At 35.6% G+C, this 27,576-nt stretch overlaps 2 protein-coding genes and 1 pseudogene across 2 annotated transcripts; all 3 read right to left on the reverse strand.

Moving 5' to 3' along the window:
- Positions 1 to 663: 663 nt before the first annotated feature.
- Positions 664 to 4,022, reverse strand: LOC132546150 (uncharacterized). The gene is made up of 3 exons (XM_060209858.1): positions 3,888 to 4,022; positions 2,371 to 2,563; positions 664 to 1,649 (listed from the first exon to the last, which is right to left on the reverse strand). Exons 1-3 carry the CDS (start codon positions 4,020 to 4,022, stop codon positions 664 to 666), a joined length of 1,314 nt encoding a protein of 437 aa, XP_060065841.1.
- An 8,067-nt stretch (positions 4,023 to 12,089) lies between these two features.
- LOC132546212 (uncharacterized) lies at positions 12,090 to 15,287 on the reverse strand (annotated as a pseudogene).
- A 3,203-nt stretch (positions 15,288 to 18,490) lies between these two features.
- On the reverse strand, positions 18,491 to 19,657 carry LOC132546169 (uncharacterized). The gene has a single exon (XM_060209881.1). It carries the CDS (start codon positions 19,655 to 19,657, stop codon positions 18,491 to 18,493), a length of 1,167 nt encoding a protein of 388 aa, XP_060065864.1.
- Between the last annotated feature and the right edge of the window lie 7,919 nt (positions 19,658 to 27,576).

Genomic DNA, 27,576 nt, shown 5'->3' on the forward strand with positions numbered 1-27,576 from the left:
TTGAATTCTAATAAAGAAGATTGCTTGTTCTTTAAATTTCAAAACTCAGATTTTTTTATAGAAATCCTTCTCTGACAAAAAATACCTTGAATAAACTTATTTTTCATTTCATGTTATTTCTTGTCACGAAATTAAAGTTTTGAAATTATGAAGAATTTAGAGGATTAAAAGAGATTTCTATTTCTAGTTGTAATCAATTTTGAGTCTTCCTGAAAGAACAGGGCAAACTGATAACTATGGTATCATCAGATTATTTGCTGATGTTTTATGAATATGATTTGTTTTATCGGTAGATTGTTACATTGATATCCATGTTGTATGGAGTGGATTTCAGTAGTCCAGTAATGATATAACTTGTGGTATAAGGCTCCTGTCTGAATATCAGGTCATTGAATTTGTCTGAAGTAGATTTAAAGTGACATGGATTCTTGTGAAAAATAGGACTCCGTCCAAGCAATAGATAAGTGGAATGCACTGTATGTGTAAACATCAAGAAAACAGAATGATCTGTTAAGTTGATCAATAGCTCTGTTCGTATTCTAGAGAGTACAAGTGAATATTTGTAAGATTTAACTGACACAGGATGAAAATTTATAGCTGATTGTTTTGCAAAATGTAATGCTATGCTTCATTAATGACATGGTTGATTGGTAAATGACAATGTTATGGTTGATTGACTCGATAATTACCTAAGTTATTTGTTGGTTTTCTCCTTGTTGGTTGTCGAGCACGTGTAGTAGATAGTCCTACGAAACGTCCGTTTTTCGATATTTGTCGCCGTGGTGATCGAGAATCTTGTTCTGTCAGTTTCTTATTTAAAGTATCATTTTCCTCTTGAATGATGCGTTGACTGGTTTTGAGACCTTCCACCATTTCCTTGAGGTTTGCTAATGTCTTTTCTTTTTCCATATGTTGTTTATTTATCCCAGTTACTCGGTCAATTTCTTTTTGCAATGAAATGACCTCCCTTTGAAGATTTGTCACCTGATTTCTTTTAACCTCTAGTTCAACATCTCTTAACTGAGACTTCTGTAGTACTTTTTTGTAGTTCATTGATAAAGTATAGAATTCATCTGTTATTTTTTCTGTCTTTGTGCGTTCATTCTCAAGGAGTTGGTCGTTTGACATTAATTGGATAGCCAATCTGTCAATATGTTTGGAAAGTGGTTCGGTCCTATCTGTGTCATTCAGCAAGTCGTAACATTGTGATATTTGATCTTCCACCTTCTCTAAACGTTGAAGAACTTTGTCAATTTGAAGCTTTACCATAGCAAATGTCATGGAAGACTCTGTGGCATTCTGATCAGGGGGAGACAACTCATCCCCAACATGTAAAGCATTCATATGCACATCCATCTTTATATAACAGTCAAACAGATTCTTCTTCACAACACCTGATGATTCAAAAATATCCGGGCTTTCTATTTCATCTTCATTGGTTGTGGAACTTGACATTGTGCGTTGTTTTTCTTGTTCCAACTTTGCCTGCTGCATAATGAATTGTTCAATTGCACGTTTATCTGCCTGTGATAGCTTTCTATTGAGTCCGAAATTGCGGTTCATAAAAGTTGTGACTCGGGAGCGTATTTCTAATCCTTCTTCCTCATCACTTGGTGATCCTAATGACATTAACCTAGGAGAGCTGACACCTGTAAAGAGAAAATAACTCTTGTTATATTTTAGTAAATAATATTGTTTCATCATTACTATATTTTAGTTCATATATTGTCACCTAACCTGGCATCAAAATGATATATGGATGGTGATGAGGGAAAGGAAGGCCAACCTATTAGTCTAATATATAGGCATAGAAATTGAATTACTATCAAAATCAGAAAATGTACTTTTATCTGTTGACTGTGGAGATTTGACAACTGTGGTTAAGGTTGATCAGTTTGGATCTGGGAAAATTATACTGATATCTTTTGAAATGTATTTTTTGTCCTTAAATAACTTTAAACCTTAACATACGTTCCCAAGATATCATAGGCTTCTGACTGATCTCATAATTGTGATCACAGAGGGAGTATGTATAAGGGAGTACATTTTTGATGTGCTGTGAATGGCAGGTATACAGTCAAAACTATTACAGCTTGGAAGAACAATCCTACAGGAAATTCACCAGGTGGATAGCAAAATTATTGCTTGTCTGTCACACATCACCTTTGAGTTAAATTGATATACTTATTTACTGTTTTAGTTGACTCATGAAATACATTCATAATACCAGCCACATCTACTTTATGTAAACTTATAGTTGGGAGTTTCCTGAGTGATAGATTCAAATATTGTAATAAAAATAACTTATAAATCAGCTCCACAGGAAGTTAAAATCATTTTGTAAGAATGTAGACGTGCTCTTAAAATTACCTCCTTCTGTCGTGTCAAGCTTTGGGAGAATGAGGCTTGGCCGAGGTGTGGATTTAGATAGCTCAAGGCTATCCTGGAGACTGGACACTAGCCAGTGATAATCTGGCTCAATGATTCGTAAGAATGTGTCAAAAGCATCTGGGCCCCGTGTGGGGAGGAGACTCAGCAGTTTGTAGGTAGGGGATTGATCAGCCTGTAAATAAGGAAGGTAGATCATCAATGTTTAATACAATAAAATGATTGTCACATAATCTTAATGAAATGGACATCCATGTCAGTTTTAGATCCATGATAAAATATGTATCTAACTTTTAAAATTTGCCCGCAATTATTTATACAAACTGGGGATATGCTGTTGGTTATGAAATTAAGATTACTTTGAAATTCTTTTTCTGTGTGTGAAATGAGCTCCGTGTTTGTCCAACCTCTGGATTTTGGATGGATTCCTCCAATATTTCAGGAATGCTCATGGTGAAAATTCTTTTATTGATTGAAAAGATCTTTCTTTGTGTTGTGTTATGGTGTTCAGCAAGAGAGAAAAAAAACAGCAACTTAAGTTACTATTCTAAGACCTATTAAGACTTGTTATTTTTCAGGTAAATCTGTTTTCCACTAAACTGAAACCGTGTTTATAATGACACTCCTAATCTAGTGTTATCAAACTCTAGCCATCTGGTCAGTTACAAGCAGGAAATGAAGGAATGACATTTATATTAGGTCTTCATTATATAAAGATGTTTAATGAGAAATACGAGTCTAAAAACTAATTCCAGAGTTGGACGCTTGTTGAAGATTCTGAGATAACTAGCATTACAGAAGCATCAGTAGTTTTGTTAATGAAGGCCTCGGATACTGTTCTACCAAAATGACAATTGATTTATGTACTTGATCAGGATAACATGGTTATACATGTATAAGCTGGTTAAAGGTAAGGATTTATTGCTTACCTGTGTGTTTGTTTAACTGTACTCTATACAATAGTTCACAACAATCAATCAAAATTTTGTGGGAAAAAAAATTGAAATATTTTGTTTTGCTTTCTAAATTACATGAAAGATCAAGAAACTTTTGTTAAATATTATATAGAATAGAAAAGAAGCATTAAGATACATATTGCATGATATAAATGACCCAATAGTATGTTAATTGTGTAATATCTCAATCATACAACCTAACCAGACAGAGCTAATAGCCTTAATCATAAAGCTACCTGTTAAAGTGCTGAAATACCTGATATGTAAAGTGTTACAGTTAATTATGTTGTAGTACAATAGTTACAATCATACCCAATTATCAGGACACATTGTCCCTGATTTAAATGTCAACTTTAATACACTGACACACCTAGAACATAGAATTGTTAAATATAGCATTTCAAGAAACAATTTGGCTGTGTCAAAATATTTCACGTGTTTGTAAATGTACACATTGTCTATGTGTGGACCATTGTGTTGCTAGTTGTTCTCAGTATATGTGACAATGTCTTCACACAGGTATTTATATAATGATATACTTACCCTGATGAGGTCAATCAGGTGGCTGTCAAAGAGTTTGTTCTGGAAACACTCTCCGAGGAAGACATCTGTCACAATAATGTCTCGTGCTAACTCCACATGGTGCTTCTGCAGCACGGCTCGCTGAGCCTCATTCATAATTAACTTTAAATTTTCACAGCAACAGAGGGAAGCTCCTTGAAAAAAAATGTATTGTATTGTGGATGAGTACTAAATAGATAATTTGATATCAGGAGAATTGATAAATTGTTTTGTGAATGTTTGAACTCCATAGTGATTAAATCCTTATAAACCTTCAATCCCTTTCTGATGGTTATCTGCTGGCAGAAGGATATGTTGTATACTGGGTGTGTTGGTTGATGTCTCGGTATGATGAGTGTGAGAAATGATATCTAAGTATCCGATACCAGTGATTATGAAGGACGATAAATGTCTTTGGTTTGCTGGTACCTACAATAATTACCCTAGTTAGATAAAGTGTGGAGCTATGGTAGAGGTACAAATATTGACTTTATATCAAGTTTTATTTAGCACCAAATGTAACCCTCAAATAGTTGTGGATAACCAAACCAAACATAGTGGTGATAATATCAGCACTTTTCATTGAGAACCTATCATAGCATGGCATTTGTTTAGATATCATAGACCACACAGATCTTGTTTACATGTCCTCGTTACATTACATTGAAATCTGAATAAACTCTGTTGTTTGATATAGGATTTCAATTTGTCAGCTGGAAACTACAACATACAAAAACTTTATTTATTTCACGAAATATTTTCAAAATTTGCACTGAGAAAGTAGATGGAAAGTATGTGTTGGTTTTAATCTAAAGTCTTGGGGGTAAACATAGAAGTTACAAGGTAAGGCAGGGTTCTTAGTTCCGATCTGAAGGACTTCAGAAATTATTCTGTTCTAAAATTTCTACCTGCATGCTGTAATCTGCTAATACAGGCAAACTGTTGTCACAATGGAATACTGCAAAATCAGGTACTAACTCTTTAATACTTATGATTATTGTTGTTATTCATAATTATATTTCTGCAAAATCATGAATCAATTTTAATGTGAATTTCTTTGCTTTTGTAAACAAATAGATACTTCATAATTATAACAAAATGTAACTGTTAAAATAACTTAATAAAGAATAGCTTACCTGGGGTTTAGTAAAATATAAGGTTGTATGACCAGGAACTGATTCTATATCCAACATACTGTTACACACTACTTCTCATTACTGTAGGTATATCGACTGTCACAGATACCAGCTTCTGGTAATTTTTAAAAATGATCTCATTATCTAACAAGTACGGTAGCATTGCCGAAACCATGACCCCATGTGGACTGGAGGCCATCTATGGGATAACTAGGTCTTAGTTTAAACCGAACATGAGTTTAAATAGAAATGCATACCTTGACTGAATTACTGAAAATCTATGGTGTGTAAATTATATCATAATGCAATACTTGATACTTAATGCAGGTTTTTTTCCCTGAGAACTCTGTGGGGCCAAATATGGGCGCTATTCATAATTGGATCTGTAATAATGCAAAATTCCCGAAATATTAATTAATCCTTAATTTTCCTTCCCTGTATAACAATTGTCTGGCCAAATTGAAATAAAAGGCCCTTTCCCTTATGAATGGGAACTGATTGTAGAAACAACCCATGGGATTTAAGTATGGAATTAATATTTATGGTCCATTAGTTCAAAATAAAAACCAAAGAATAAATGTTGGCTTAACTTTAACTAGACATTATCATGAATGGTGGTTTATACGTATAGAATATATCCTGTAGAGGGCCCCTGTTCTAAGTGACTTTCTTGGGATTTCCAAGCCTAGAGGTAATAATCATATACATTAATATATACTTATACTTGTAAGTATGAATATTGTGTCCAAGCTGCATGGTAAATCTGCTGTAATTTATTTCACTGTTAGCTCACCTGGTACAAATGACCCTGGTGATAAAATTGTTGTGTGCGTCATTTATTTGGTGGTCAGTAACTTATCCCTGTAACTTGAAATCTCATCAACTTACATGAATTTATCAGTTTGGACTTTGTCCATACATGGTACAAGCTCATTTGATCTAATTACTGTTAATTTTAGCCATTACACATGATAGTTTGCTAAAACTGAAAGCTGTAAGTGACTGAAAACCTGTAGAACTTGGTGATGGTATCTATTATCACTGAATACAAGGAGAGTATCCTTTCAGGACTGGAAATACAATTTTCTGAATGAAAGAGTTAGCAATGCCTGAGTAGGGGAGAAATAAGTAGAACTTATCCTTTCTATCAGACATTATAAAGGGACTGTAGTCATCATTCTGACTCCTACATCCACCCAACTTCTGTTTCAAAATATTACAAGCCATACTGATCCATTTCTTTTACATATATATTTGGAATTGCTTTTCATTTCTGTGTTTTTCTAGATATAAGATAATTATATTCATGTTACCTGGCTTAGCCTCCAGGTTCATCCTCACACCTAATGATAAGTTCCTAACTTGCTAAACGGAAGGATCTTGTTATTTACATCAGACGATGACTATATTCATGTTACATTGATTTGCCTCCTTGTGTTTCCCTCAGACTCCTAGGTCTTAGACGCCTGTCCTCTTGACTAAAAGCGAGAACTGATTTTCTTCTTGGTATCTGAGACAAAAAGTGAGAAGAATAATTTGTAAGTCACTATTGAAAATAATCAGCAATAATTGTAGACATTTTATTCCAGATGACAATTACATATTTCAATCATAGCAAGTATTACTGTTTGTATATGCCTATTGACAATAATTAAGTTAGGTCCTTCCAGGTCTTTAGCTGTTCATAAGAATTACAAACAGACACTAGTTCATGTAAAAAGCCAACTATAGCTTTGAGTCAGACGGATAGAAGTTCACTTCAGTTCTAACTGCATGTCAAAACATTGTGTAATGTATGAACCCATTGGTCATGTCTTCAATTAACTCAATGATAATATTTCACAATTACATTCACATATTCACGAACAGATATCTATCTTGTATTTCTTGAACATTGGAAATCTTGTGATTATTCAGCTCATGGTTTACTAATAGTTCTTGTAAGTCTTAAATATATATAAATACACATGAACTTATCCATCTTATAATTATCTACCAGTTCTAAAACTTGTATGTGTATGCCTTGTTAGATATTGAAACAAAACATCTGAATTTATCTTAAAACATTGTGAGATACATATTGATATTTTTTTATTTGTTGGCAATGCTCCCAAACAGACACAGCATGATATTTACCTAGGCACTGTCATGTGTATTAACTCAGCCGAAGGTTTTTTCGTAGAGACGATCAAGTACGTATTGAATATTGCTGGGATCAGATCATCTTATCAGTTGTTTAAATATTGAGATCAATATCGCCTCTTGTGCTTCTGATATAAGTAATTTTGTCACAGGTTGTAATGTTTTAATGTTGATATCAGTAATACCATTATGAATTGGTTCTTATTTTCTATTGGACCAGGGTAATGGAATTATTAATGAAATAGCCTCAGAACATTGGATAATAAATATATCAATTAAAATTTACATTTGAACAAATAAAACTGAAAAGATTCTCAATATACTGATCTATTGAAACAAACATAACCTTTCTTGTCATTTGGAAATCCCTGGCAATATTGCTGGATGATTTAAATGACAGAATCAGTCAAATTATGTAATGAACATCATCAATGAAGTGTGATATTTAGAAATACAGTATTTGATAACATGAAGTATGATTTTTAAAAGTATATTCAATCTGTGTTATCATAAAGTGTGATACCTGAAAATACAGTCAATCTCTGATATCAGGAAGTGATCATAAAGTGTGATACCTGGAAATACAGTCAATCTCTGATATCAGGAAGTGTGATACCTGGCAATACAGTCAGTCTCTGATATCAGGAAGTGATCATAAAGTGTGATACCTGGAAATACAGTCAATCTCTGATATCAGGAAGTGATCATCAAGTGTGATACCTGGAAATACAGTCAATCTCTGATATCAGGAAGTGTGATACCTGGAAATACAGTCAATCTCTGATATCAGGAAGTGATCATAAAGTGTGATACCTGGAAATACAGTCAATCTCTGATATCAGGAAGTGTGATACCTGGAAATACAGTCAATCTCTGATATCAGGAAGTGATCATAAAGTGTGATACCTGGAAATACAGTCAATCTCTGATATCAGGAAGTGATCATCAAGTGTGATACCTGGAAATACAGTCAATCTCTGATATCAGGAAGTGTGATACCTGGAAATACAGTCAATCTCTGATATCAGGAAGTGTGATACCTGGAAATACAGTCAATCTCTGATATCAGGAAGTGTGATACCTGGAAATACAGTCAATCTCTGATATCAGGAAGTGATCATAAAGTGTGATACCTGGAAATACAGTCAATCTCTGATATCAGGAAGTGTGATACCTGGCAATACAGTCAGTCTCTGATATCAGGAAGTGATCATAAAGTGTGATACCTGGAAATACAGTCAGTCTCTGATATCAGGAAGTGTGATACCTGGAAATACAGTCAATCTCTGATATCAGGAAGTGTGATACCTGGAAATACAGTCAATCTCTGATATCAGGAAGAGTGTGATACCTGGAAATACAGTCAATCTCTGATATCAGGAAGTGTGATACCTGGAAATACAGTCAATCTCTGATATCAGGAAGTGTGATACCTGGAAATACAGTCAATCTCTGATATCAGGAAGTGTGATACCTGGAAATACAGTCAATCTCTGATATCAGGAAGTGTGATACCTGGAAATACAGTCAATCTCTGATATCAGGAAGTGTGATACCTGGAAATACAGTCAATCTCTGATATCAGGAAGTGTGATACCTGGAAATACAGTCAATCTCTGATATCAGGAAGTGTGATACCTGGAAATACAGTCAATCTCTGATATCAGGAAGTGATCATAAAGTGTGATACCTGGAAATACAGTCAATCTCTGATATCAGGAAGTGTGATACCTGGAAATACAGTCAATCTCTGATATCAGGAAGTGTGATACCTGGAAATACAGTCAATCTCTGATATCAGGAAGTGTGATACCTGGAAATACAGTCAATCTCTGATATCAGGAAGTGTGATACCTGGAAATACAGTCAATCTCTGATATCAGGAAGTGATCATAAAGTGTGATACCTGGAAATACAGTCAATCTCTGATATCAGGAAGTGTGATACCTGGAAATACAGTCAGTCTCTGATATCAGGAAGTGTGATTCCTGGAAATACAGTCAATCTCTGATATCAAGAAGTGATCATAAAGTGTGATACCTGGAAATACAGTCAATCTCTGATATCAGGAAGTGTGATACCTGGAAATACAGTCAATCTCTGATATCAGAAAGTGTGATACCTGGAAATACAGTCAATCTCTGATATCAGGAAGTGATCATAAAGTGTGATACCTGGAAATACAGTCAGTCTCTGATATCAGGAAGTGTGATACCTGGAAATACAGTCAGTCTCTGATATCAGGAAGTGTGATACCTGGAAATACAGTCAATCTCTGATATCAGGAAGTGTGATACCTGGAAATACAGTCAGTCTCTGATATCAGGAAGTGTGATACCTGGAAATACAGTCAGTCTCTGATATCAGGAAGTGTGATACCTGGAAATACAGTCAGTCTCTGATATCAGGAAGTGATCATAAAGTGTGATACCTGGAAATACAGTCAATCTCTGATATCAGGAAGTGTGATACCTGGAAATACAGTCAATCTCTGATATCAGGAAGTGTGATACCTGGAAATACAGTCAGTCTCTGATATCATGAAGTGATCATAAAGTGTGATACCTGGAAATACAGTCAATCTCTGATATCAGGAAGTGTGATACCTGGAAATACAGTCAGTCTCTGATATCAGGAAGTGTGATACCTGGAAATACAGTCAGTCTCTGATATCAGAAAGTGTGATACCTGGTACAGTCAGTCTCTGATATCAGGAAGTGTGATACCTGGAAATACAGTCAGTCTCTGATATCAGGAAGTGATCATAAAGTGTGATACCTGGAAATACAGTCAGTCTCTGATATCAGGAAGTGTGATACCTGGAAATACAGTCAGTCTCTGATATCAGGAAGTGATCATAAAGTGTGATACCTGGAAATACAGTCAATCTCTGGAAAAACAGTCAATCTCTGATATCAGGAAGTGTGATACCTGGAAATACAGTCAATCTCTGATATGATCATAAAGTGTGATACCTGGAAATACAGTCAATCTCTGATATCAGGAAGTGTGATACCTGGAAATACAGTCAATCTCTGATATCAGAAAGTGTGATACCTGGAAATACAGTCAATCTCTGATATCAGGAAGTGTGATACCTGGAAATACAGTCAATCTCTGATATCAGGAAGTGTGATACCTGGAAATACAGTCAATCTCTGATATCAGGAAGTGTGATACCTGGAAATACAGTCAGTCTCTGATATCATGATGGGAGTCACCTGCACAACCGCATGGGTTTCCCCTGGGTACTCCGGTTTCCTCCCACATTAAGACTCCTCACGCGCTTCAATCCGAGCCAACGAGAGTGATTTATATAAGTAGGAAAAACTTGCTTCGTAATTGTTGTTAAAATGAATAAAGTTTATTTATTTATTTTTTTACATCTTGAAATACACTCTAACTCTGATGTCAAGAAGTCTGATATCTAGAAGTACAGTCAATCCCTTTCACATGAAGAGTAATATCTTGAAGTACAATCAAACTCTGTCATCAGGAACTGTGATATCTTTAAGTACAGTCAATATATGATATCATGATGGGAGATGGCTTGAAGTACAATCTAACCCTGTTATCATGAAATTTTACTTTTATGCATGTAATTAAAATAATTTTAAAGTTTTACTTCCACTTTTTGAGGGAATTTTGTTGGACAACTGAATAATAATAATTGCATTGAAACATTGGAAATTTAATTATATTTATACATACTACAGATCTATACTTCAAAGGCATAGGTATAAGGAGTGGTTCAACAAGTTTTGTAGTATAATGGTTGATTTAAAACAAATAATTATTGAGTTTGCTCAGCAGTGTATGTAAATAATAGATATTTCAAAAACTATTATTTGTATTCGTATTCAATTTGAAGGCTGTTATTCATGCATGTTATTTGTAAAATCTGCAGTTAATTTGTGACTATATTTAGGATTTCTAGGTATAGTCTATGTCTATGCCAATTTTCTATAGTGGATCACATGAGATTTATGAAACAAACCTGAGACAAATAAAGTGTCAATCTGAAAGGAAAAAATTTTCATGAATCAATTTTTATTTGGAAAATGGAAACATAGATATATGTTGTTTAAGTACCCAAGAATTATTTTTTACTCTGCCTGATGTCACAATTGGAAGCAAGTTTTCACTTTCGATTTTTTATTTATGCTGTTACCATAGAAACACACAAAAATAAGCAGTTTTCCATTTTCTGGAGTTTGCCTTGAAAACAATTACCCCAAACTGTCCTAACTCACAGATGATGGTGAACCAACTGATTATGAACTAACAGAATAGACTAGACCAAATTAATGAGTTTGCTAAATCTGGAAATGGGAGTTAACAAGGTGATTTATGTGGTTTTCAGTGTTTACATAGTGAAAAAAACAAAATGGACACCATTGTACGGTCAAAATTCTTCAAATCATCTGTGTTAATCTTAACTCATCTGAACAGGTAAGATAATGTACAGTGTTTTAACAGGCTCCTCAATATCGGTAGGTGGATGGGTTGGTTTTTCTCTTATAGGACTTATTTGGAAGATTTTTCTTAGTTCCAAGTTGAAGAGATCCTGTTTCCCCGTCTGTTTTTGTTTTAGATATTCCATAACGTGGTGCTTGTCGACTACCTAATGGCCGGGTGACACTGTCGGACGGTGCACGGACAGACCTGGATGTAACGCTGTTATTATTCTGTAAATCTTTTACAATTGATTTCAGATTCTCAAGAGTGTGTTGTTTCTCTGTGTGTAACTTGTTAATATGTTGCAGCTTTAAGATATGTTGATTTCTCTCTTCTAATTCACGTTGTAGCTTATTAAGTTCCTCTGTGTGAGAAACACTGGACATTTCTTGTTGAGCTTTGGCTTGTTCAAGAGATGAAACCTTCTTAGAATATTCATACAATTCATTTAACATTTTTTCACTTTTCTGTTTTTCGAGTTGGAGTTGCTTTTCCCTTTGTTTGGTTGTGATAGACATGTCATAAATAAGAAGAGACAGAGATAAATTCTTTGCTCGATCTCCTAGCATCAGGTAGCACTTGTTTACCTCATTGTCCATTTCCTCCATTTTATCCATCAGATTTCGCACATCAGTTGTCATAGAATCCAAACATACACCGATCATTTTGCCACTAGCTGACTTCGACGGTTCTGACTGGCTCTCACATGACTGAGTGCTGTCCCCTGGTGATACTCTCTCTGAGGTAGTTTTCTTGCTGTAATCTTTTTTAAACTCTTGTAACTTTTGATAAAGCTGCAGTATTTTGTCATTATTACTTGCAGTAATTTCCACGCCATGATCTTCCTCAGTTCCACAACATTTATCCTCTGTTGTCATGGAGACTGATTCTATGAGTTTTCCAGAACTTGATGCTGATGCAAGTCTGCGATGTCTTTCATTATGTACTGTCTGTGACATCCAGCGTATCATTGCTTTTTTGTCATTTTCTGAAATACGCTTGCTCTGGCCAAACTGTTTGTGTATAAAAGTGGATACTTTGGTTTTGATGTCCATATCAGTGTCAATGGCACACAGATCCATGGCGGTACGGGCAGAGTCTGAGAAAACATATAGAAAAAGACAGTGTTCAGAAATAATTTGTATCTGATACCAAAATGAGATATGATCAAGAGGCCCATTAGTGCCTTAATAGTCATCTTGGCAATGAATATTGTCAGATTTTGTCTTTGTAAAAAATAAAAGGATAGATGTTAACATGGATTATTGTACCAGCTGATTTGGTGGGCAAGATTTAACTATGAAATCAACTGCCAATGTGAATGCATAGTTTAGGAAAATTATAAAATTTGACCTCCATGAAAATTATATGTTACAGCAGTCATTTTAAAAACTTCAATGAAAGAACACCCTTTTGGTTCAAATCTTTTGATGAATGAACCGTCAATGATAACATTTGCAGCGTTCATGCACAAAAAGCAACAGATTTTTTAGCCTACCATCATCAGATGGTACATATTGCCTTATGTCTGTGGGCTGTCATCCGTTAATAAATAATTTGTATTATCTCTATTTCTTAAGAAGTACTACAGAGATCTCCCTAAAATTTCATATCTAGGTTTCTCTTGGTCTCAAGTTGTGCCTGTGTGATTTTAGGACTAATCAGAAAAATTAAATGGCTGACAGAAGGCCATCTTAAATTTTGCCATGTGAAGTTTTGTTATAGCTATTCCTTGAAAAAGTACTGGATGGATCTTTTTCAAATTTCATATGTAGGTTCCCCTTTTGACCCTAGTTGTGCCCATTTGATTTTGATATTGGTGAAATATATAAAATGGCTGACAAATGACCATCTTGGATTTGGTAGTTTAAGATTATTATTGCTTTTTTCTGCAAAGGAATGTTCTAATCATATATCATTAAGAGTGAAAAAAGAAGAGAAAATGGAAAAGATTAAACAAATAAAGATCAAACAGTGGTGGGCACCAAGTCCCCTCTTGGCAATACTTTTATGTTCTTGCTTCATAATTACTATTTATGTAAGAAAATCACCATTGTCTTGCTTTAGGTCAGGTTTTGTTGGGGCTCTGGTTATGGTCTCCTGTTTGATGCTGGCGGTCAACATGGCAACCAGCCATGGGTAATCATTTTGGATTACTTCCAAAAATAAGTCAAAGGCGTCAGGACCTCGTTTAGGTAGCAGCTCCAACAGTTTACACACTTTGTCTCCTTCTGTCTTTTCTGCCTGTATGTAAAAATTAAATCAAAGATATAAAGAAATGTTTCAGCAGATTAAAAAGAGGTGACATTACATACAAAGAAGCAGAAATCCACCAGGTTTCCATCCTCATCCTAGTAGACCTAACACAATTGCCTGTTAATAAAGACACCTGTTCTAAAGGACATATTCTTTTTTTCCATATAAGTATAATTCATTACACTAATGGACTTCAGGGCACACATACCCTATTAAGGCTTTCAAACCCTCACACAATAATGCAGCAGTTATAAGCTTTTATCTGTACCTGGGCAAAAATTTGGAAATAAAATACCAGAGTGAATCCTTTTCCCTACATCCTTATACAATACATATAAACATATCCTTTACTGGAACTGCATCTCTGAACACTTCATCTCTGCAATATAGGTTTATTTGCCTGTTAGTAAGAATTAAATCATGGTTCAAAATTGACCAGGATTTACCTCTCCTGATTGCTCATTTGTCTGTTAAGTAAGAATTAAATCATCGTTGGAAATTTACCAGGATTTACCTCTCCTGATCACTCATTTGTCTGTTAAGTAAGAATTAACAACTTTCTTGGTTTTTCAGAAGTTATTTTTTTTTATATGATTTATCAGCAATAATTTGATTCTAGTCATTTGTGATTTGCAGATGTCTGTTTTACTTTAATATGAGTTAAAACTACTCAAATATTGATTTCATGTCTAAATTAAGTAAAAAGGATAGGATGGAGAGGGGAGGGGAGGGACAATGTATGCTTGAGATACTACACAGATTGAATGTGCACATTTCCAAAGGATTTTAAAACAACACTTGTCAGGTATGCATCAACAGGTAGATTGAAGGTTTAACAGTGGAAACTGCAAGAGTAGTTTCCCTTTAATCTGTCTTGCAATAATCATATTTGTAGTAGATCTGCTTGCTGTTGATTTGATAGTAGTTTGTCAAAGACGTTGTAGATTCAGTGAAGCAGTGAGTTTGCATCCCAATTTACTGACTCCAGTAGCCGAGTCACTTTAGAAATATTTCTTACTGCTTCACCGAATCTACAATGTTACAGAAATTTACAGGTGACCCGAAATTATCGTTTAATCAGCAAAGAGGCCAAACCATTACCACTGATTCAGGCAAACCATTACCACTGAGTCAGGGGGTGCATGGATGACAGGACAATACAAAGAGCTGTTGTTTGTAATGCTGTAAAATAGATATGGATGGGCTTATTGGTAGGCATGGGCTTATTATTGGATATGTGGAATAATGTACTCACCTTTATGAGATCAATCATATTCCTCTCAAATATCTGTGCCTGGTACATAGCACCCAGAAGAGTGTCTGTCAGGATTATGTCGTTTGCCAGCTGACGAAAGTGTTGCTTCAAGACTGAACGATGTACAGAATTCATGTTGGACCGTGGTCAAGGAATCCTTATCCGTCCTCGTGCAGTTGTTTCGCGGTGGACAGTATATGCCGAAAGCATTTGATCATACAAGTGTTTGGTCACTGGTTATGACAACCTTTGTGTGATGTTGGGATGAAAAGGTCGGATCTAGGATCCCGTGGCATTTTGTGATTATTCCTCAAATTGTTAAAAGTAATTTACACAAAATCTGCTAAATCTGTGATATTGGACATCAGTTATTTACGTTCATCTGTTTGATAGAAATATTGTTATGTCAGTATTAACTTTTTCTTTTGTAGTTCTGACTTCTGTATAACACTGCATATTTCACTTTTTGCATCAAATGATTCTATACAGTTTGTAACCGTTCAGTAAATGATGCAAGTTAAAATCCTAACCACTCTACTCCAGAAATTTACCTCGCAGGTAAAGCACTGATTTCCCTGAGGTTTACGTTATTTCAACATTGGTAAAATAGTCGATTGTTAGCACCTTATACCAATAAGCTGGACTGAATTGTTCATAAAAAATCCTCCGTCATTTTTTGAGAATTTATGGTTTATAATCTGATATCACTTACATTTCAAAGTCTGTAGCCCACTAAATGACAAATTGGAAATTTTCACCAGTAATCCGTTGAATGTAGAACTCTTATCCTTAGACAATAAATACACTAACAGATTTATAGATGTGGATTAAAACACATGGTTGACCTGGATTAAAACACCTGAGTAACAGGGATTATTGGGGTGGCAATGATATAGCTTGCAAATAACTCTATATATTTATAATTGAAACTATAGCAAAATAAAATGATATCTGTTTTGGCAGAATTGTAAAAATTTGGTGATGCGATCGATGCAGAGATTATTAGGCCCCCTCTATATGGTGACAACTACCCTATAGTGATAGCTTTGTCCTGTTGTATGAAACACTTTCATGTCTGCTTCATAAACAAGTCCTAGCAGAGTACTGAAACTTTATTGTGTCGCCTGCAGAGCTGGTGGACACTTAGGGATCACTTTGTCCGTCGTATATGGCTTTTTGTTGGAAGGGTACAGAGTAAGTTCGATTTCCGGCTGTCTGTGACCGTTCTTGGCAGAGTAATTCCCCTTTGAACTTAGAAAATTCTCTGGGAATATTGTTTTCTGGACTTTCTTTTGTTATCGTTTGAGTTATTGAAATGAAATTTGGTATAAGGCTTCTTGTTGGAAGGGTCCAGATTAGTTTTGACATCCAGTTCGATATGAATTGTGTCAATACTGTATTCTTGTTTGTACTCCGAAAGTCAACTTTTAAAAGCCCTATGTTGTACCCTTACAAAATTTGGATCTAACCTGTTCTTGTAGTGTTAACCTCCTCTGGGATGGGTAACTATGACAGCGGTCACATACTACAGAAGTGTCTTCTATTGTAAAGTTTGATTATCATTGGATGGTGACAGAATTGGCTGAAGGGATTCTAAATTTATGGTGGGCATCAGAATCTATCCTCAACATTGTGGTTGTAGAGTGCAAAATTTATACTATATTACAATAACAAAGAACAAAAGCTAATTATACGTTTAGATTTTGTTTCATTTTGAAATTTCTGCAAATAAATCCTATTCCTGCAAGGACGCATTAAGGAACCCCTGGACCAGATCTTTGTCTCTAGATTGATGCCCTCTGACAACTATGCAGAACCAATCTAATATTTAAACAATTTTCTTCATAATTGTAATTTCATGTAAATTTAGGACAGATTTGTTGTTTGTCTTCTGAAATAGGTAGCATTGTAGTCATTGAATGATGAATAATTTTGTCAAGTATCATCAGTTTTATTTTAGGATTTTACTGCTATAGGCGACAGTGTTTAAGTAGTGAATCTACATTATATGGCATACTTGAATGTAAGGTTATGGTAGTGGTGAGTGTTTGACAGCAAGTTATGAAAGGGGAGACAACTTGTAAAGTCTTGTGAATGTACTACCCAACAGCAGTCTTTTACTGCTGACATAACAGATGTCTTGATGTATGATGATGTAATTTATTTCTTTTTGTGTTTTTGTTGAGTAATGCAGCTTGTTACATAGTGCCTGGTTTTGATTTGAGGAAATTAGTTAGTAATAACTTTGGACTTGAAGCTTATTGAACCAATTAAAGTCTAAACATTGCCTTGTTATGATAATATTAATTCTCCCTTGAAGTGTTGAACTAATTATTTCAAAAAAGATAATTTGTATTGGTGTTATTCATTTGCTTTAATTAAGCATTGGTATCTGTATTCACCTGGATGTGGATACATCAACTGTCTGTTCATGTGGACAAGGTTTTTAGTGCACATCTCAGTCACTGTTTTTATAGATTTCAACATCACAAGGTGTTGTAACATGTACTAAAATGAGGTCACTGCCACCATTACTTGACCATGACTAAATACCTCAAAACAATAAAAGTTTCGAGAGGATCTCGGTTACCTAGACTTAAAGCGGTCACTTTAAACGTATACTTTGTCCATTTATCTAGATCATATAGGAAATAACAATATAACACTTACCTAACACATAAACTCTCATCATTATGACAACTTATAAAATTGTTTTTCCATTCTAAGTTAGTGATTGTGTTTTATTGTATTTAGCACAGATCCCAATTGGGGTCCCAAAAGCGCTTTCATAAATAAACAATGTCATTTCAGACGTTCATCAACAATTGTGTGATAAATCTCAAGCAGCAATTTTGTATAGTAAAAAAACTATGTGAACAAATGTTAAAGGAATGAATTATCGTGATAGTTATTAACTTGAAAATATGCATCACTTTAACCTCTGACCTTTGTCTACGTCCATCATAATTTGAGTTCCATCCATTTTGTATCTAACAGGTGGAGACATTTATCAAACATTGGCAATGCAAAGTAAAAACAAGACTGAAATCAAAATATATTTTGATTTTATTTATCTCAATACACTATGTAGAAATATTGCTTCTATTCGTTGAAAAGGTGTAATGTTTGATAATTAAAACTCAAATATAAAGGAAACAATCTATAAAGGCACCAGTTTGTCTTCCATTAATTTAAGCAATATGTAGTATTATAATGGAAGCTTAAACATTATTAATAATATCTAAATTTATAAAAGCCTATGATGGAATTTCAAATTGGAAGCCATGATTGTATACAGCCTTTACTTTCCAGCCATCTTTTATCAGTGGATTTTTTCATTATATATGGAAACCATGACTGCAACCTTTACTCTCCAGACCCTTTTTACAACATGCCCACTTATAGTTCACGTTAAGTATTTTGCCATTATCACCATAAATCTCTTTGATTTCTCTCCCTTTGCTGTGAAACATGCATGCTTTACTGTTGTTATCAGATGGTTTGAAAAGCCGGTTACAACGAAGACATTGAGCCACACCTGTTCTAGAGTTACCTCCCTTGTTTGAGTAAACATTGGCCTTTAATCTTGTCTTCCAGAAAGCTACTTCTTCTTTGCCGACAGGATAAGACAAGATTTGATCTCCTTCAACATATCGCCTTTCCTTGGTGCTTGGTGTACATTTTGAAGTCTGTTGCTTGGAGGTTTGACGTGAAGATTTTTCTATTTCCGACACATCATCACTTTCCATATTTTCTAAATGGAAGCCAATTCCTGCATGAGAAGCATTGTATGAAGTTACAATATCCTGCATTTTGGTCAGCTGTGCCGTGGTGTTTTGGAGTTCACCTTTTAGCCACAATATCTCATTGTCTCTTTCATCAATCTTAGATTGAAGTGAGTCTTTCTCCCAATGGAGGTTAGCAATTGCATTTTTCAAATATTTGAAATCCAGTTCAGAGTACTTGGCCATTTTGTCCTTTGGATCCTTTGGTAGTATATCATCAGTGACACCTGCCAACTGTTTTAAATGTTTTATCTTGGACTTAAGGTCTTGCATCACAGCGTCTGATGACTGTGTGTCCTCTAATACTTCATCCTCAAGAATCTGCTCTGGTTTAGAGTTCTTGGGAGGTTCAATATATAGTAGTGATTGCAGTTCTTGCATCATGGCACCATGGCTGAGAATGATTTTATGCTGTCGGTCAATTTCCTGCATTGCTGCATTCAGTCGTTGTTTCCAAAGATTACGTTCGGCCTGGAGTGTCTTGCCCACATTTTCCACAAGTTCCTCATAGTCTTCTATATCTCTGTTCACATCTAAAAGGTTTGCAACAGTGTGAGTGATGTCATCGTCAACATTGACGATGTCCATCATGCTACTTGTACGATTAGTCATACGAGATAGTGGTAATGTGTTTGTAATTGGTGTGTTGGTCAGTCGTGCACTGGACATAGAATTGGTACGAGGTGTGGTGAAGTGATTCACCACAGTAGCTGACGCCATTGTTTCTGGTGCAGTCAGTTCCTAAGTCATATCCTTGTCAGTCTGAAACTAAAACAAACATATAGATATTACAGTCATACAATTCTTCCATTGTAAATCATCAGGATAGACCTTTCAATTTCAGTTTTCTAAATTTCACAACAGGACAGGTAACGGTGTCACCACCTCAATTGATTTTGTACGATCAACGTGATATTGGACTGTTAGGATGGACCCGCCCAAATCGTAAAAAATGCTAGAATCATATAATATTTCAGGACTTTTGTGCAGTATTTGAAAAATTCAAAAACCCTTTTTTTTAAATTTTATTTGGTGAATATAATATACAGATGTGATAACTATACAATACATACAGATGTGACAACTATACAATACATACAGATGTGACAACTATACAATACAAACATGACATAGAACATCATGTTAGTACATAGATATTGATGACTATGACCAGATATTATTTGACAAAAAGTAGCCACACTAAAAATTGTGTCATTTATATGGACTATAAATACTATAGTATGGTAGGACAATGTACACATTTGTACAGTTATTTCTGTTATTTCCACTTCTTATAATTTGATTGTGATGTAAATATTGAAATAGAAATTTGGTAATGTCCTAAGAAGTAGGAGAATATCTGACATGATATTTTTGAATGAATTAAATAAACCTGCTGTTAAGGACACCTATAGAGAATTACTACTAAATGGACCTTTTTATGTTTGTCTGATTCAGGAGATGTTTAAGATGTCTGATTCCTATTTATAGGATACATACTAAATCATTTGCTAAATTTTGGAGACACAATATTTAAGTTTTTAACTACTTTTTTAAGACACATGTTTCAGGTGTCACATTCCTATTTATAAGACACATATTAAATATCTGCTTCATTAACATGACAAACTTTAGAAGTCAGATATTTTAATAAGACAAATGTTTTAGGTGCCAGCTGCATTTATCAGACATATGTTTTAGATTTCAGCTACTTTACAAGATACATGTTTTAGGTGTCTGATTCCTATTAAAAGACACATGGTCGCCCGGGAGACAAAGTCTGGTAACTTCAATTTTTGTCAAAACAAGGTTTTCATTGTTTATAGCTCTCCAGCCCTTCTTCACCACCTCTCAAAACCTGCACATGAAGACCAATTAAAAGTTGTTTTTTTCCCATGTGATCAAAAACACGAATTTCTATTGGTTGAAATAGGCTGAAGTCAAAACATTGTAACTTATGAAAACCACAACAGTGACAGCAGACTTTTGAAAGTGATGAAGAAATTGAGCGAGAGGCTGTCGAAAGAGATGAAGAAAATGAAGATGATGCTACTGACGTATTACCAGAAAGACATATATCCAAGAAATAAGAACCATAGTTGCAACGACACAAAAATCAACTATTATGGATGTAAAGACTACAAAGGAATGAAGAAAAACAATGAAGGGGAGTATGAATGTTCCATAAGCAAGGCATCGAAGGTGTTTTTCTGAAACACTAAGGAATGAAATTTTCCATTCTTTGTGAGAAACCGATTAGATCCAGAAAAAAAGTGTTTGCTTCTACTCTGATTGGTTCGCAAGAACCAGATTAAAAAAAAAAAAAAAAAAAAACAGAAAATGAGATATCAAGACGTAAACACACTTTTATGTATTATTTAAAAAAAAAGATGAAACTCGTCTCACAGTATGCAAGCACATGTTCCTATCTACACTTGGTATTGGTGAGTGGATGAAGTTCACATGGACAAAAGAATCAAAAGGTGGAACACAAAATCCTCTGTTTTGACCGCAACCCCAAGTCATGCAAAAAGCGCAGATCTGCGTGAAAGAGAATGTGTTCATCAGATCCTTACCTAGCCTTCCTTCCCACTACTGTAAGTCCTGAACTAACATGTTGTACCTTCAACCAGATTTACAATCATTCAGCGAGCTGCATCATCAGATCCTTACCTAGCCTTCCTTCCCACTACTGTAGGTCCTTAACTAACATGTTGTACCTTCAACGGGATTGACAATCATTCAATGAGCTGTATCATCAGATCCTTACCTAGCCTTCCTTCCCACTACTGTAGGTCCTCAACTAACATGTTGTACCTTCAACGGGATTGACAATCATTCAACGAGCTGTGTTGTCAGATCCTTACCTAGCCTTCCTTCCCACTACTGTAGGTCCTCAACTAACATGTTGTACCTTCAACGGGATTGACAATCATTCAACGAGCTGTATTGTCAGATCCTTACCTAGCCTTCCTTCCCACTACTGTAGGTCCTCAACTAACATGTTGTACCTTCAACGGGATTGACAATCATTCAACGAGCTGTGTTGTCAGATCCTTACCCAGCCTTCCTTCCCACTACTGTAGGTCCTCAACTAACAGGTTGTACCTTCAACCAGATTTACAATCATTCAACGAGCTGTATCGTCAGATCATTACCTAGCCTTCTTTCCCACTACTGTAGGTCCTCAACTAACAGGTTGTACCTTCAACGGGATTAACAATCATTCAGCGATCTGTATCGTCAGTATAAGGAAACTTACGGTAATGAAGCTGTCAGTGAGTGTACGTTCAGAGAGGCTCTAAACGACATGAACATATCAGTTTTTCACCCTAAAAAGGACCAATGTGACATTTGTTGTGGACATGAAACAGAGAACTTGAATGAAACTTTGTATAACCATGGTTTAGATGTCTTCTTATAAGACACATTAAATATCTACTACGTTTTACTTTTGTAAGACATGTGTTAGATTATAGTCACTTCTATGAGTCACATGTTTAAGATATCAGTCACTTTTATAAGACAATGTTTCAGACACCTAAGGTACTTGTATAAGACATTTTCTAATGCAGTTTTCAGTTAGCAAACCTGCCAAATTTCCTGATTTAGTCGAAAGTTTCCCGATTTCAGTCTCCGTTTAGTCTCTGTTTCCCAGGGCCTGATTGTTCAAAATTCGGTAAATCGGTAGCCCACTAATTTTTGTGATTTTAAACCAATTAGCACACAGAACGACATTCACTTCCACAGAAAGTTTTGGTTGTAACACAAGCTGTCTGCCTTATTTAGATTTGTTTTCATCATAGTGCTTACGATGCAGTCATATATACTGAATGCCTTTTTGTTAATTTCATCTGTGAATACAACTTATCTTTTAAAACTGCTGACCACTTCATCATGCTGTGTAAACAGATGTTTCCTGATAGCAAGATTGCTCAGAAAATTCATTGTGGATGGACTGAGACAACACAATTTGTGTCACTGGCCCCTGCCTTGAAGGAGGATGTTATTGAACACTGTCAGATTAAGCCATGTTGCCATGAAAAGAAATGACACAGATAGAGAAAAGTATCTTGCTGTACTTGCTACTTTACAACAGAAGCAAACACTACATTGTTGGCAATACCTATCTGTAACATTGGCAACCTGTGTACTGTGGTCATCTTACCAACCTGTGTACTGTGGTCATCTTAACAACCTGTGTACTGTGGCTGCTGTGAAGAGTCTCCTACTGCCAGTGGAGGATTTACTCAGTGATGTGTTCTACCACTTTCATCACAGTGCCAAGCAGAATGAAGAATTTGTGGACTTCCTTGACATTGAGTCATCCAAGATCCTGAAACATTGTGCAACCAGATGGCTTAGTCTGCATCTGTTGTGGATTGCCTCCTTTCTCACTGGCCAGCTTTAATGTCTTACTTTCTCTCCCATGAAAATGTGGAAAAACCAGGACGAGTGAAGAGATGTGTTGACCTCCTCTCTAACCCAGAAATGCTGATGTATTACCATTTTCTTTGTTTCTGCCATTCCCGATAAAATTCAACACAATATTCCAAGCAGAAAAGACCTGTTTACCATACCTTGGACAGGAAATCAAACAGTTGTTGAGAAAACTTCTGGGAAAGTGCATCATATCCAAGATTATTCGAGAGAATGAAGACATTGCATAGATTCCTTTCAAGGACCTAGCTATGGAGGCTTCCTTCTTGGCTGTAGGTTTTTACACACGGGCATATCTTGGTGAACACGAGGATGTTGTTGAACCACCCCACAGTATCTAGGATTTTTGACAGTTTAAGAGGTTTTATATGGCTGCTGTGGACAAGATGGTGAAGAAATTTCCATTCCATGATCCTGTCATCATTGGACTGGAATTTTTGCTACCTAAGTAGAGAGAGACCGTATATCCAGCAGTGACTGAGATGGACCACAGATGTCATTTTCCCTGATCAGATGGATGCCCTCGAAGGGTGAATTACAACTCTGCAGCTATGAGGACCTGCCCAAATGGGAAGATGGAACGATCACCATTCTGGGGAGATATTGGAGGGATCAAAACTGTTGTTACCCAGAGTGCCAGATTTCCACTTTACACACTTGCAACAGCATTGTGTAGCCTGCTGAACAGTAATGCAGACTGTGAACTTGTATATTCACTCTTAAAAAAGATCCAACCTTACCATGGTTTATCATTGGACCAATCAACTCTTGTGTGCTTTACTAACTGTCGACTCAACACAGACTTCACTGTTTACACACCAAATCATGGGGTGATAAAGTCTGCAAAGTCAGTCTGTGTATCATACAACAAAGACATTTTATCTTTAACATCTCTGTCATCTTTATCCAGCTTCTCCTCAAGTTCCACCTACGGGATTGAGCTCAAACTTGCTTGAAATGATTCGGAGATGGTCCTGACTACTGTAAATTTGCGGGTATAATGCGCACTTAGGTATAGTGCGCAGGTACTTTTTTGGGGTCAGATTTAAAAAAAAAAGTTTTCTACAGAAAGATCAATTGATTACTGGTTACCGCGATGAAACAGTTGATGCGGTTTGATCCATTGATAATTAGGAAACCACAATCATCGTGACCCTAACATATTTAATTACCTTACGTAAACAAATTCACACAGGTACCTGACTTAACAAGCCTGAAAGGCTTGGCTAATTGGATAATTGACGGTTCTTAACAGAGAACAAACACATTGAGTATGAGGAGATTGACGACAGCCGGCTTGGGCTGAAAACAATGTTGTTTTAACTGTCTGAAAAGTTTCAATCCTACCTTGTCCCCATATCTGTACCTACCGCGGTATCCGAAGGTACTTAATTATAGATTGTTTACACTGACTTCGACATAGGGAAACAGCGAACATTGTTTACAGCGAAAGAAAAACTGGACGCCATTGACTACACCGAGACAGTTGAGTTTCATCCCGCCGGTCACCACTTCGACATTCCAGAGTGAAATATCAAGGCACGGAAGAAAAAAAGACCGTCTAAAGTCCCAGCCACTGACCAGAAGGGCTGACATAGGTGTGACAGCGAAACACTCAGAGATGGAGAGAGAGCTGTTAAACTTTGTATGCGATCGCCGAGATGCCGGCATCGATGCCAGTAAAACAGAACTGCGCATGTGGGCCATGCAGATTAAGAGAGGTCATAGGGTCACCAACTTGGTGGGATAGGCTGTCCGATTTATGAACAGAACGACAATCGCCCAAAAACTTCTGGACTCATTGAATTCCAGAGCTGCATCATCAAAATGAAGCGGAAATTCAGACACTATTATAGCCCCGACCAATAGTATGCAATCGCCGAGATGCCGGCATCGATGCCAGTACAACAGAACTGCGCATGTGGGCCATGCAGATTAAGAGAGGTCATAGGGTCACCAACTTGGTGGGATAGGCTGTCCGATTTATGAACAGAACGACAATCGCCCAAAAACTTCCGAACTCATTGAATTCCAGAGCTACATCATCAAAATGAAGCGGAAATTCAGACCCTATTATAGCCCCGACCAATAGTAAGACAGTAACTATTCGAACGACGGGAAACGAAAAAAAAAAAAATCTTCACCGTAATGCCACCGTGTATGGCCGATAATTAAAACATTCAAATTTTATTTATTTTTTTGTTGTTTTTATCTCCAAACTATCATATATGACCGACAACTTTTACATATAGCTATGTGAAGGGAGGTAATCCAATATGGCAGACGCAGAACTCGGGAATGATAACCCAAAGAATGGCATGTTCCTGCATATAATGTGCACCCCCTTTTTGACACGATAGTTTTAGCTGGGAAAAGTGTGCACTATACGCGGAAATTTACAGTAAGTATTGTAACTTGTATCAAAATCTTGTTAAAAGTTTTTATGGTACACACTACAAATAATTGTCTGTATCATCTCTGTACATATTTCAATAGGGACTTCCAAATGGCAAGACATGAACCTGACGATTTCAGATAGAAAAAAAGGTTATTTTTTCTTTATCTAAAATCTATCATAAGGAAAGTCAATTGCATTAGATTTGAAAATCAAATGATATTTAGACTAAGATTAGTCCTTTCTGAAATTAAGTTGTGCAATTTTAGGATCCACTAAGTTTTCAATGTGACTTTCTCAGTGTTGTGTAATGTGACATGAAATATGTTGTCCTGATAAAAAAGTTGTTTTCGCACTTTCTCCCCCCCTGGAAATTTTGAAAAAGTTGGCAGGTATGAGTCATATTGAATGTGTCTTGTAATATAGAGTTCCTTAGGATAGGTGTTATTACCGTGTGATAGAGTAATCTGTATACAAAGAATCCTCTGACTTTATGGAACACATTCTTGTGATTTATCCTAGTATACTTACAGGACTGGTGTCAGTATCACAGGCCATCAACACGAGATTCTTAAGTGTGCCTTTGTTTCCTTCTGTCCCGAGTTGTCAGGAGGTTAATTCTAGGTAAAGTTCCGTCTGGTAACCTTTTACCTTAGATTATTAACTAATCCTCTCACAAGTCGAATAAATACTTGAACAGTAGACATATCCTTCAAACTGTTTCAATTAAAGATTCAAATGAAATCCCTAAGTCCACACTATGTTTACTCAAATCCCACTAGGCGTGAATAACCGTATATCTTTGCCAGGGACTTAGAATTAATTCTGTGCAACACTGAACTCGCTTACTCAAATCATTTTACTAGATAGAAAATCTTCACAATTTTGAACAAAAGCAAGTTTTAAACACATTTCTTTGACTAATGTGTGTCTGTACCTAGCCCAATGAAATTAAAATGGTCCATAAAAAAGCATTAATACCTGATAAAATTTGTTTCCGTCTATAGATTCAATTGATCTATGTGGTTATGATGTATTCTAAAATCACACAGGATATTTTGATCAGTCCTATACGGTAAATACCCAGAGCTGTGACTTCAATAGTCTGTTGTAAAACTTCATACACAAATAGTGAAGACAGGTACACAATTTAAAGGGAAAGAATTTTACATTATATATATAACAATATTACATTATTCTGATAAAGTTTTAACAGTGAAATAGAACACTGTAACATTACATGACATAGAATTATTTTATATACTTCTACAAAGAAGTGTATATTGTAAAAAGATTTGTCTAAGTCTGTAATCGGGAGTAAATAATAGATTGTAGTACCAATAATGGCTATCGTAATTCAAGGATATTAGGTGTATTTAAAACTACTACAATTAATGTATTGTTAGTTTAGGTAAAAAACGAAGCATAATTATATAAAATAATACATAAAAAGAAAGAAAATGAAATCGTGTCAAACTACAACTGGATATGCTGGTCTTTTCTCTCTCTTTTTCTAAAATGTCATTTTTAAATAAATCTTTTTTTGAATATGAATGAAGAGATCTTGAAGCTTGTCATACTGTCTTGGCACTGGTGTTATAACTCGGGTCACTATAAGATTAACAGTCTGGACCTGTAATCCTAACACTGTATTTACACCTGATTGAAGAATTATTTTTCTTTTAACGTTGCGACCAAACTTGTAAATGATACTTTAATTATTAATTATTGTCTTCAGAGTAAACTGTAGGGTGATTGGGGGAGGCATATTATAAGAATTCCCTGTAGTTAAAGTCACCATTCA

This window comes from Ylistrum balloti, unplaced genomic scaffold (genome assembly GCF_031769215.1).
Source record: "Ylistrum balloti isolate Yb309-2 unplaced genomic scaffold, AGI_CSIRO_Ybal_v1 Utg369604, whole genome shotgun sequence".
In the NCBI taxonomy this organism is placed as follows: domain Eukaryota; kingdom Metazoa; phylum Mollusca; class Bivalvia; order Pectinida; family Pectinidae; genus Ylistrum; species Ylistrum balloti.

Excerpts from the sequence above, each read along its gene's own strand:
- LOC132546169 (XM_060209881.1), bottom strand. The coding sequence starts at position 19,657 with ATGGCGTCAGCTACTGTGGTGAATCACTTCACCACACCTCGTACCAAT.
- LOC132546150 (XM_060209858.1), bottom strand. The coding sequence starts at position 4,022 with ATGAATGAGGCTCAGCGAGCCGTGCTGCAGAAGCACCATGTGGAGTTA. Across the intron at positions 2,564-3,887 it reads ACCTGATTGACCTCATCAGG|GCTGATCAATCCCCTACCTA; the intron begins GTAAGTATATCA and ends CCTTATTTACAG. Across the intron at positions 1,650-2,370 it reads GCTTGACACGACAGAAGGAG|GTGTCAGCTCTCCTAGGTTA; the intron begins GTAATTTTAAGA and ends TTCTCTTTACAG.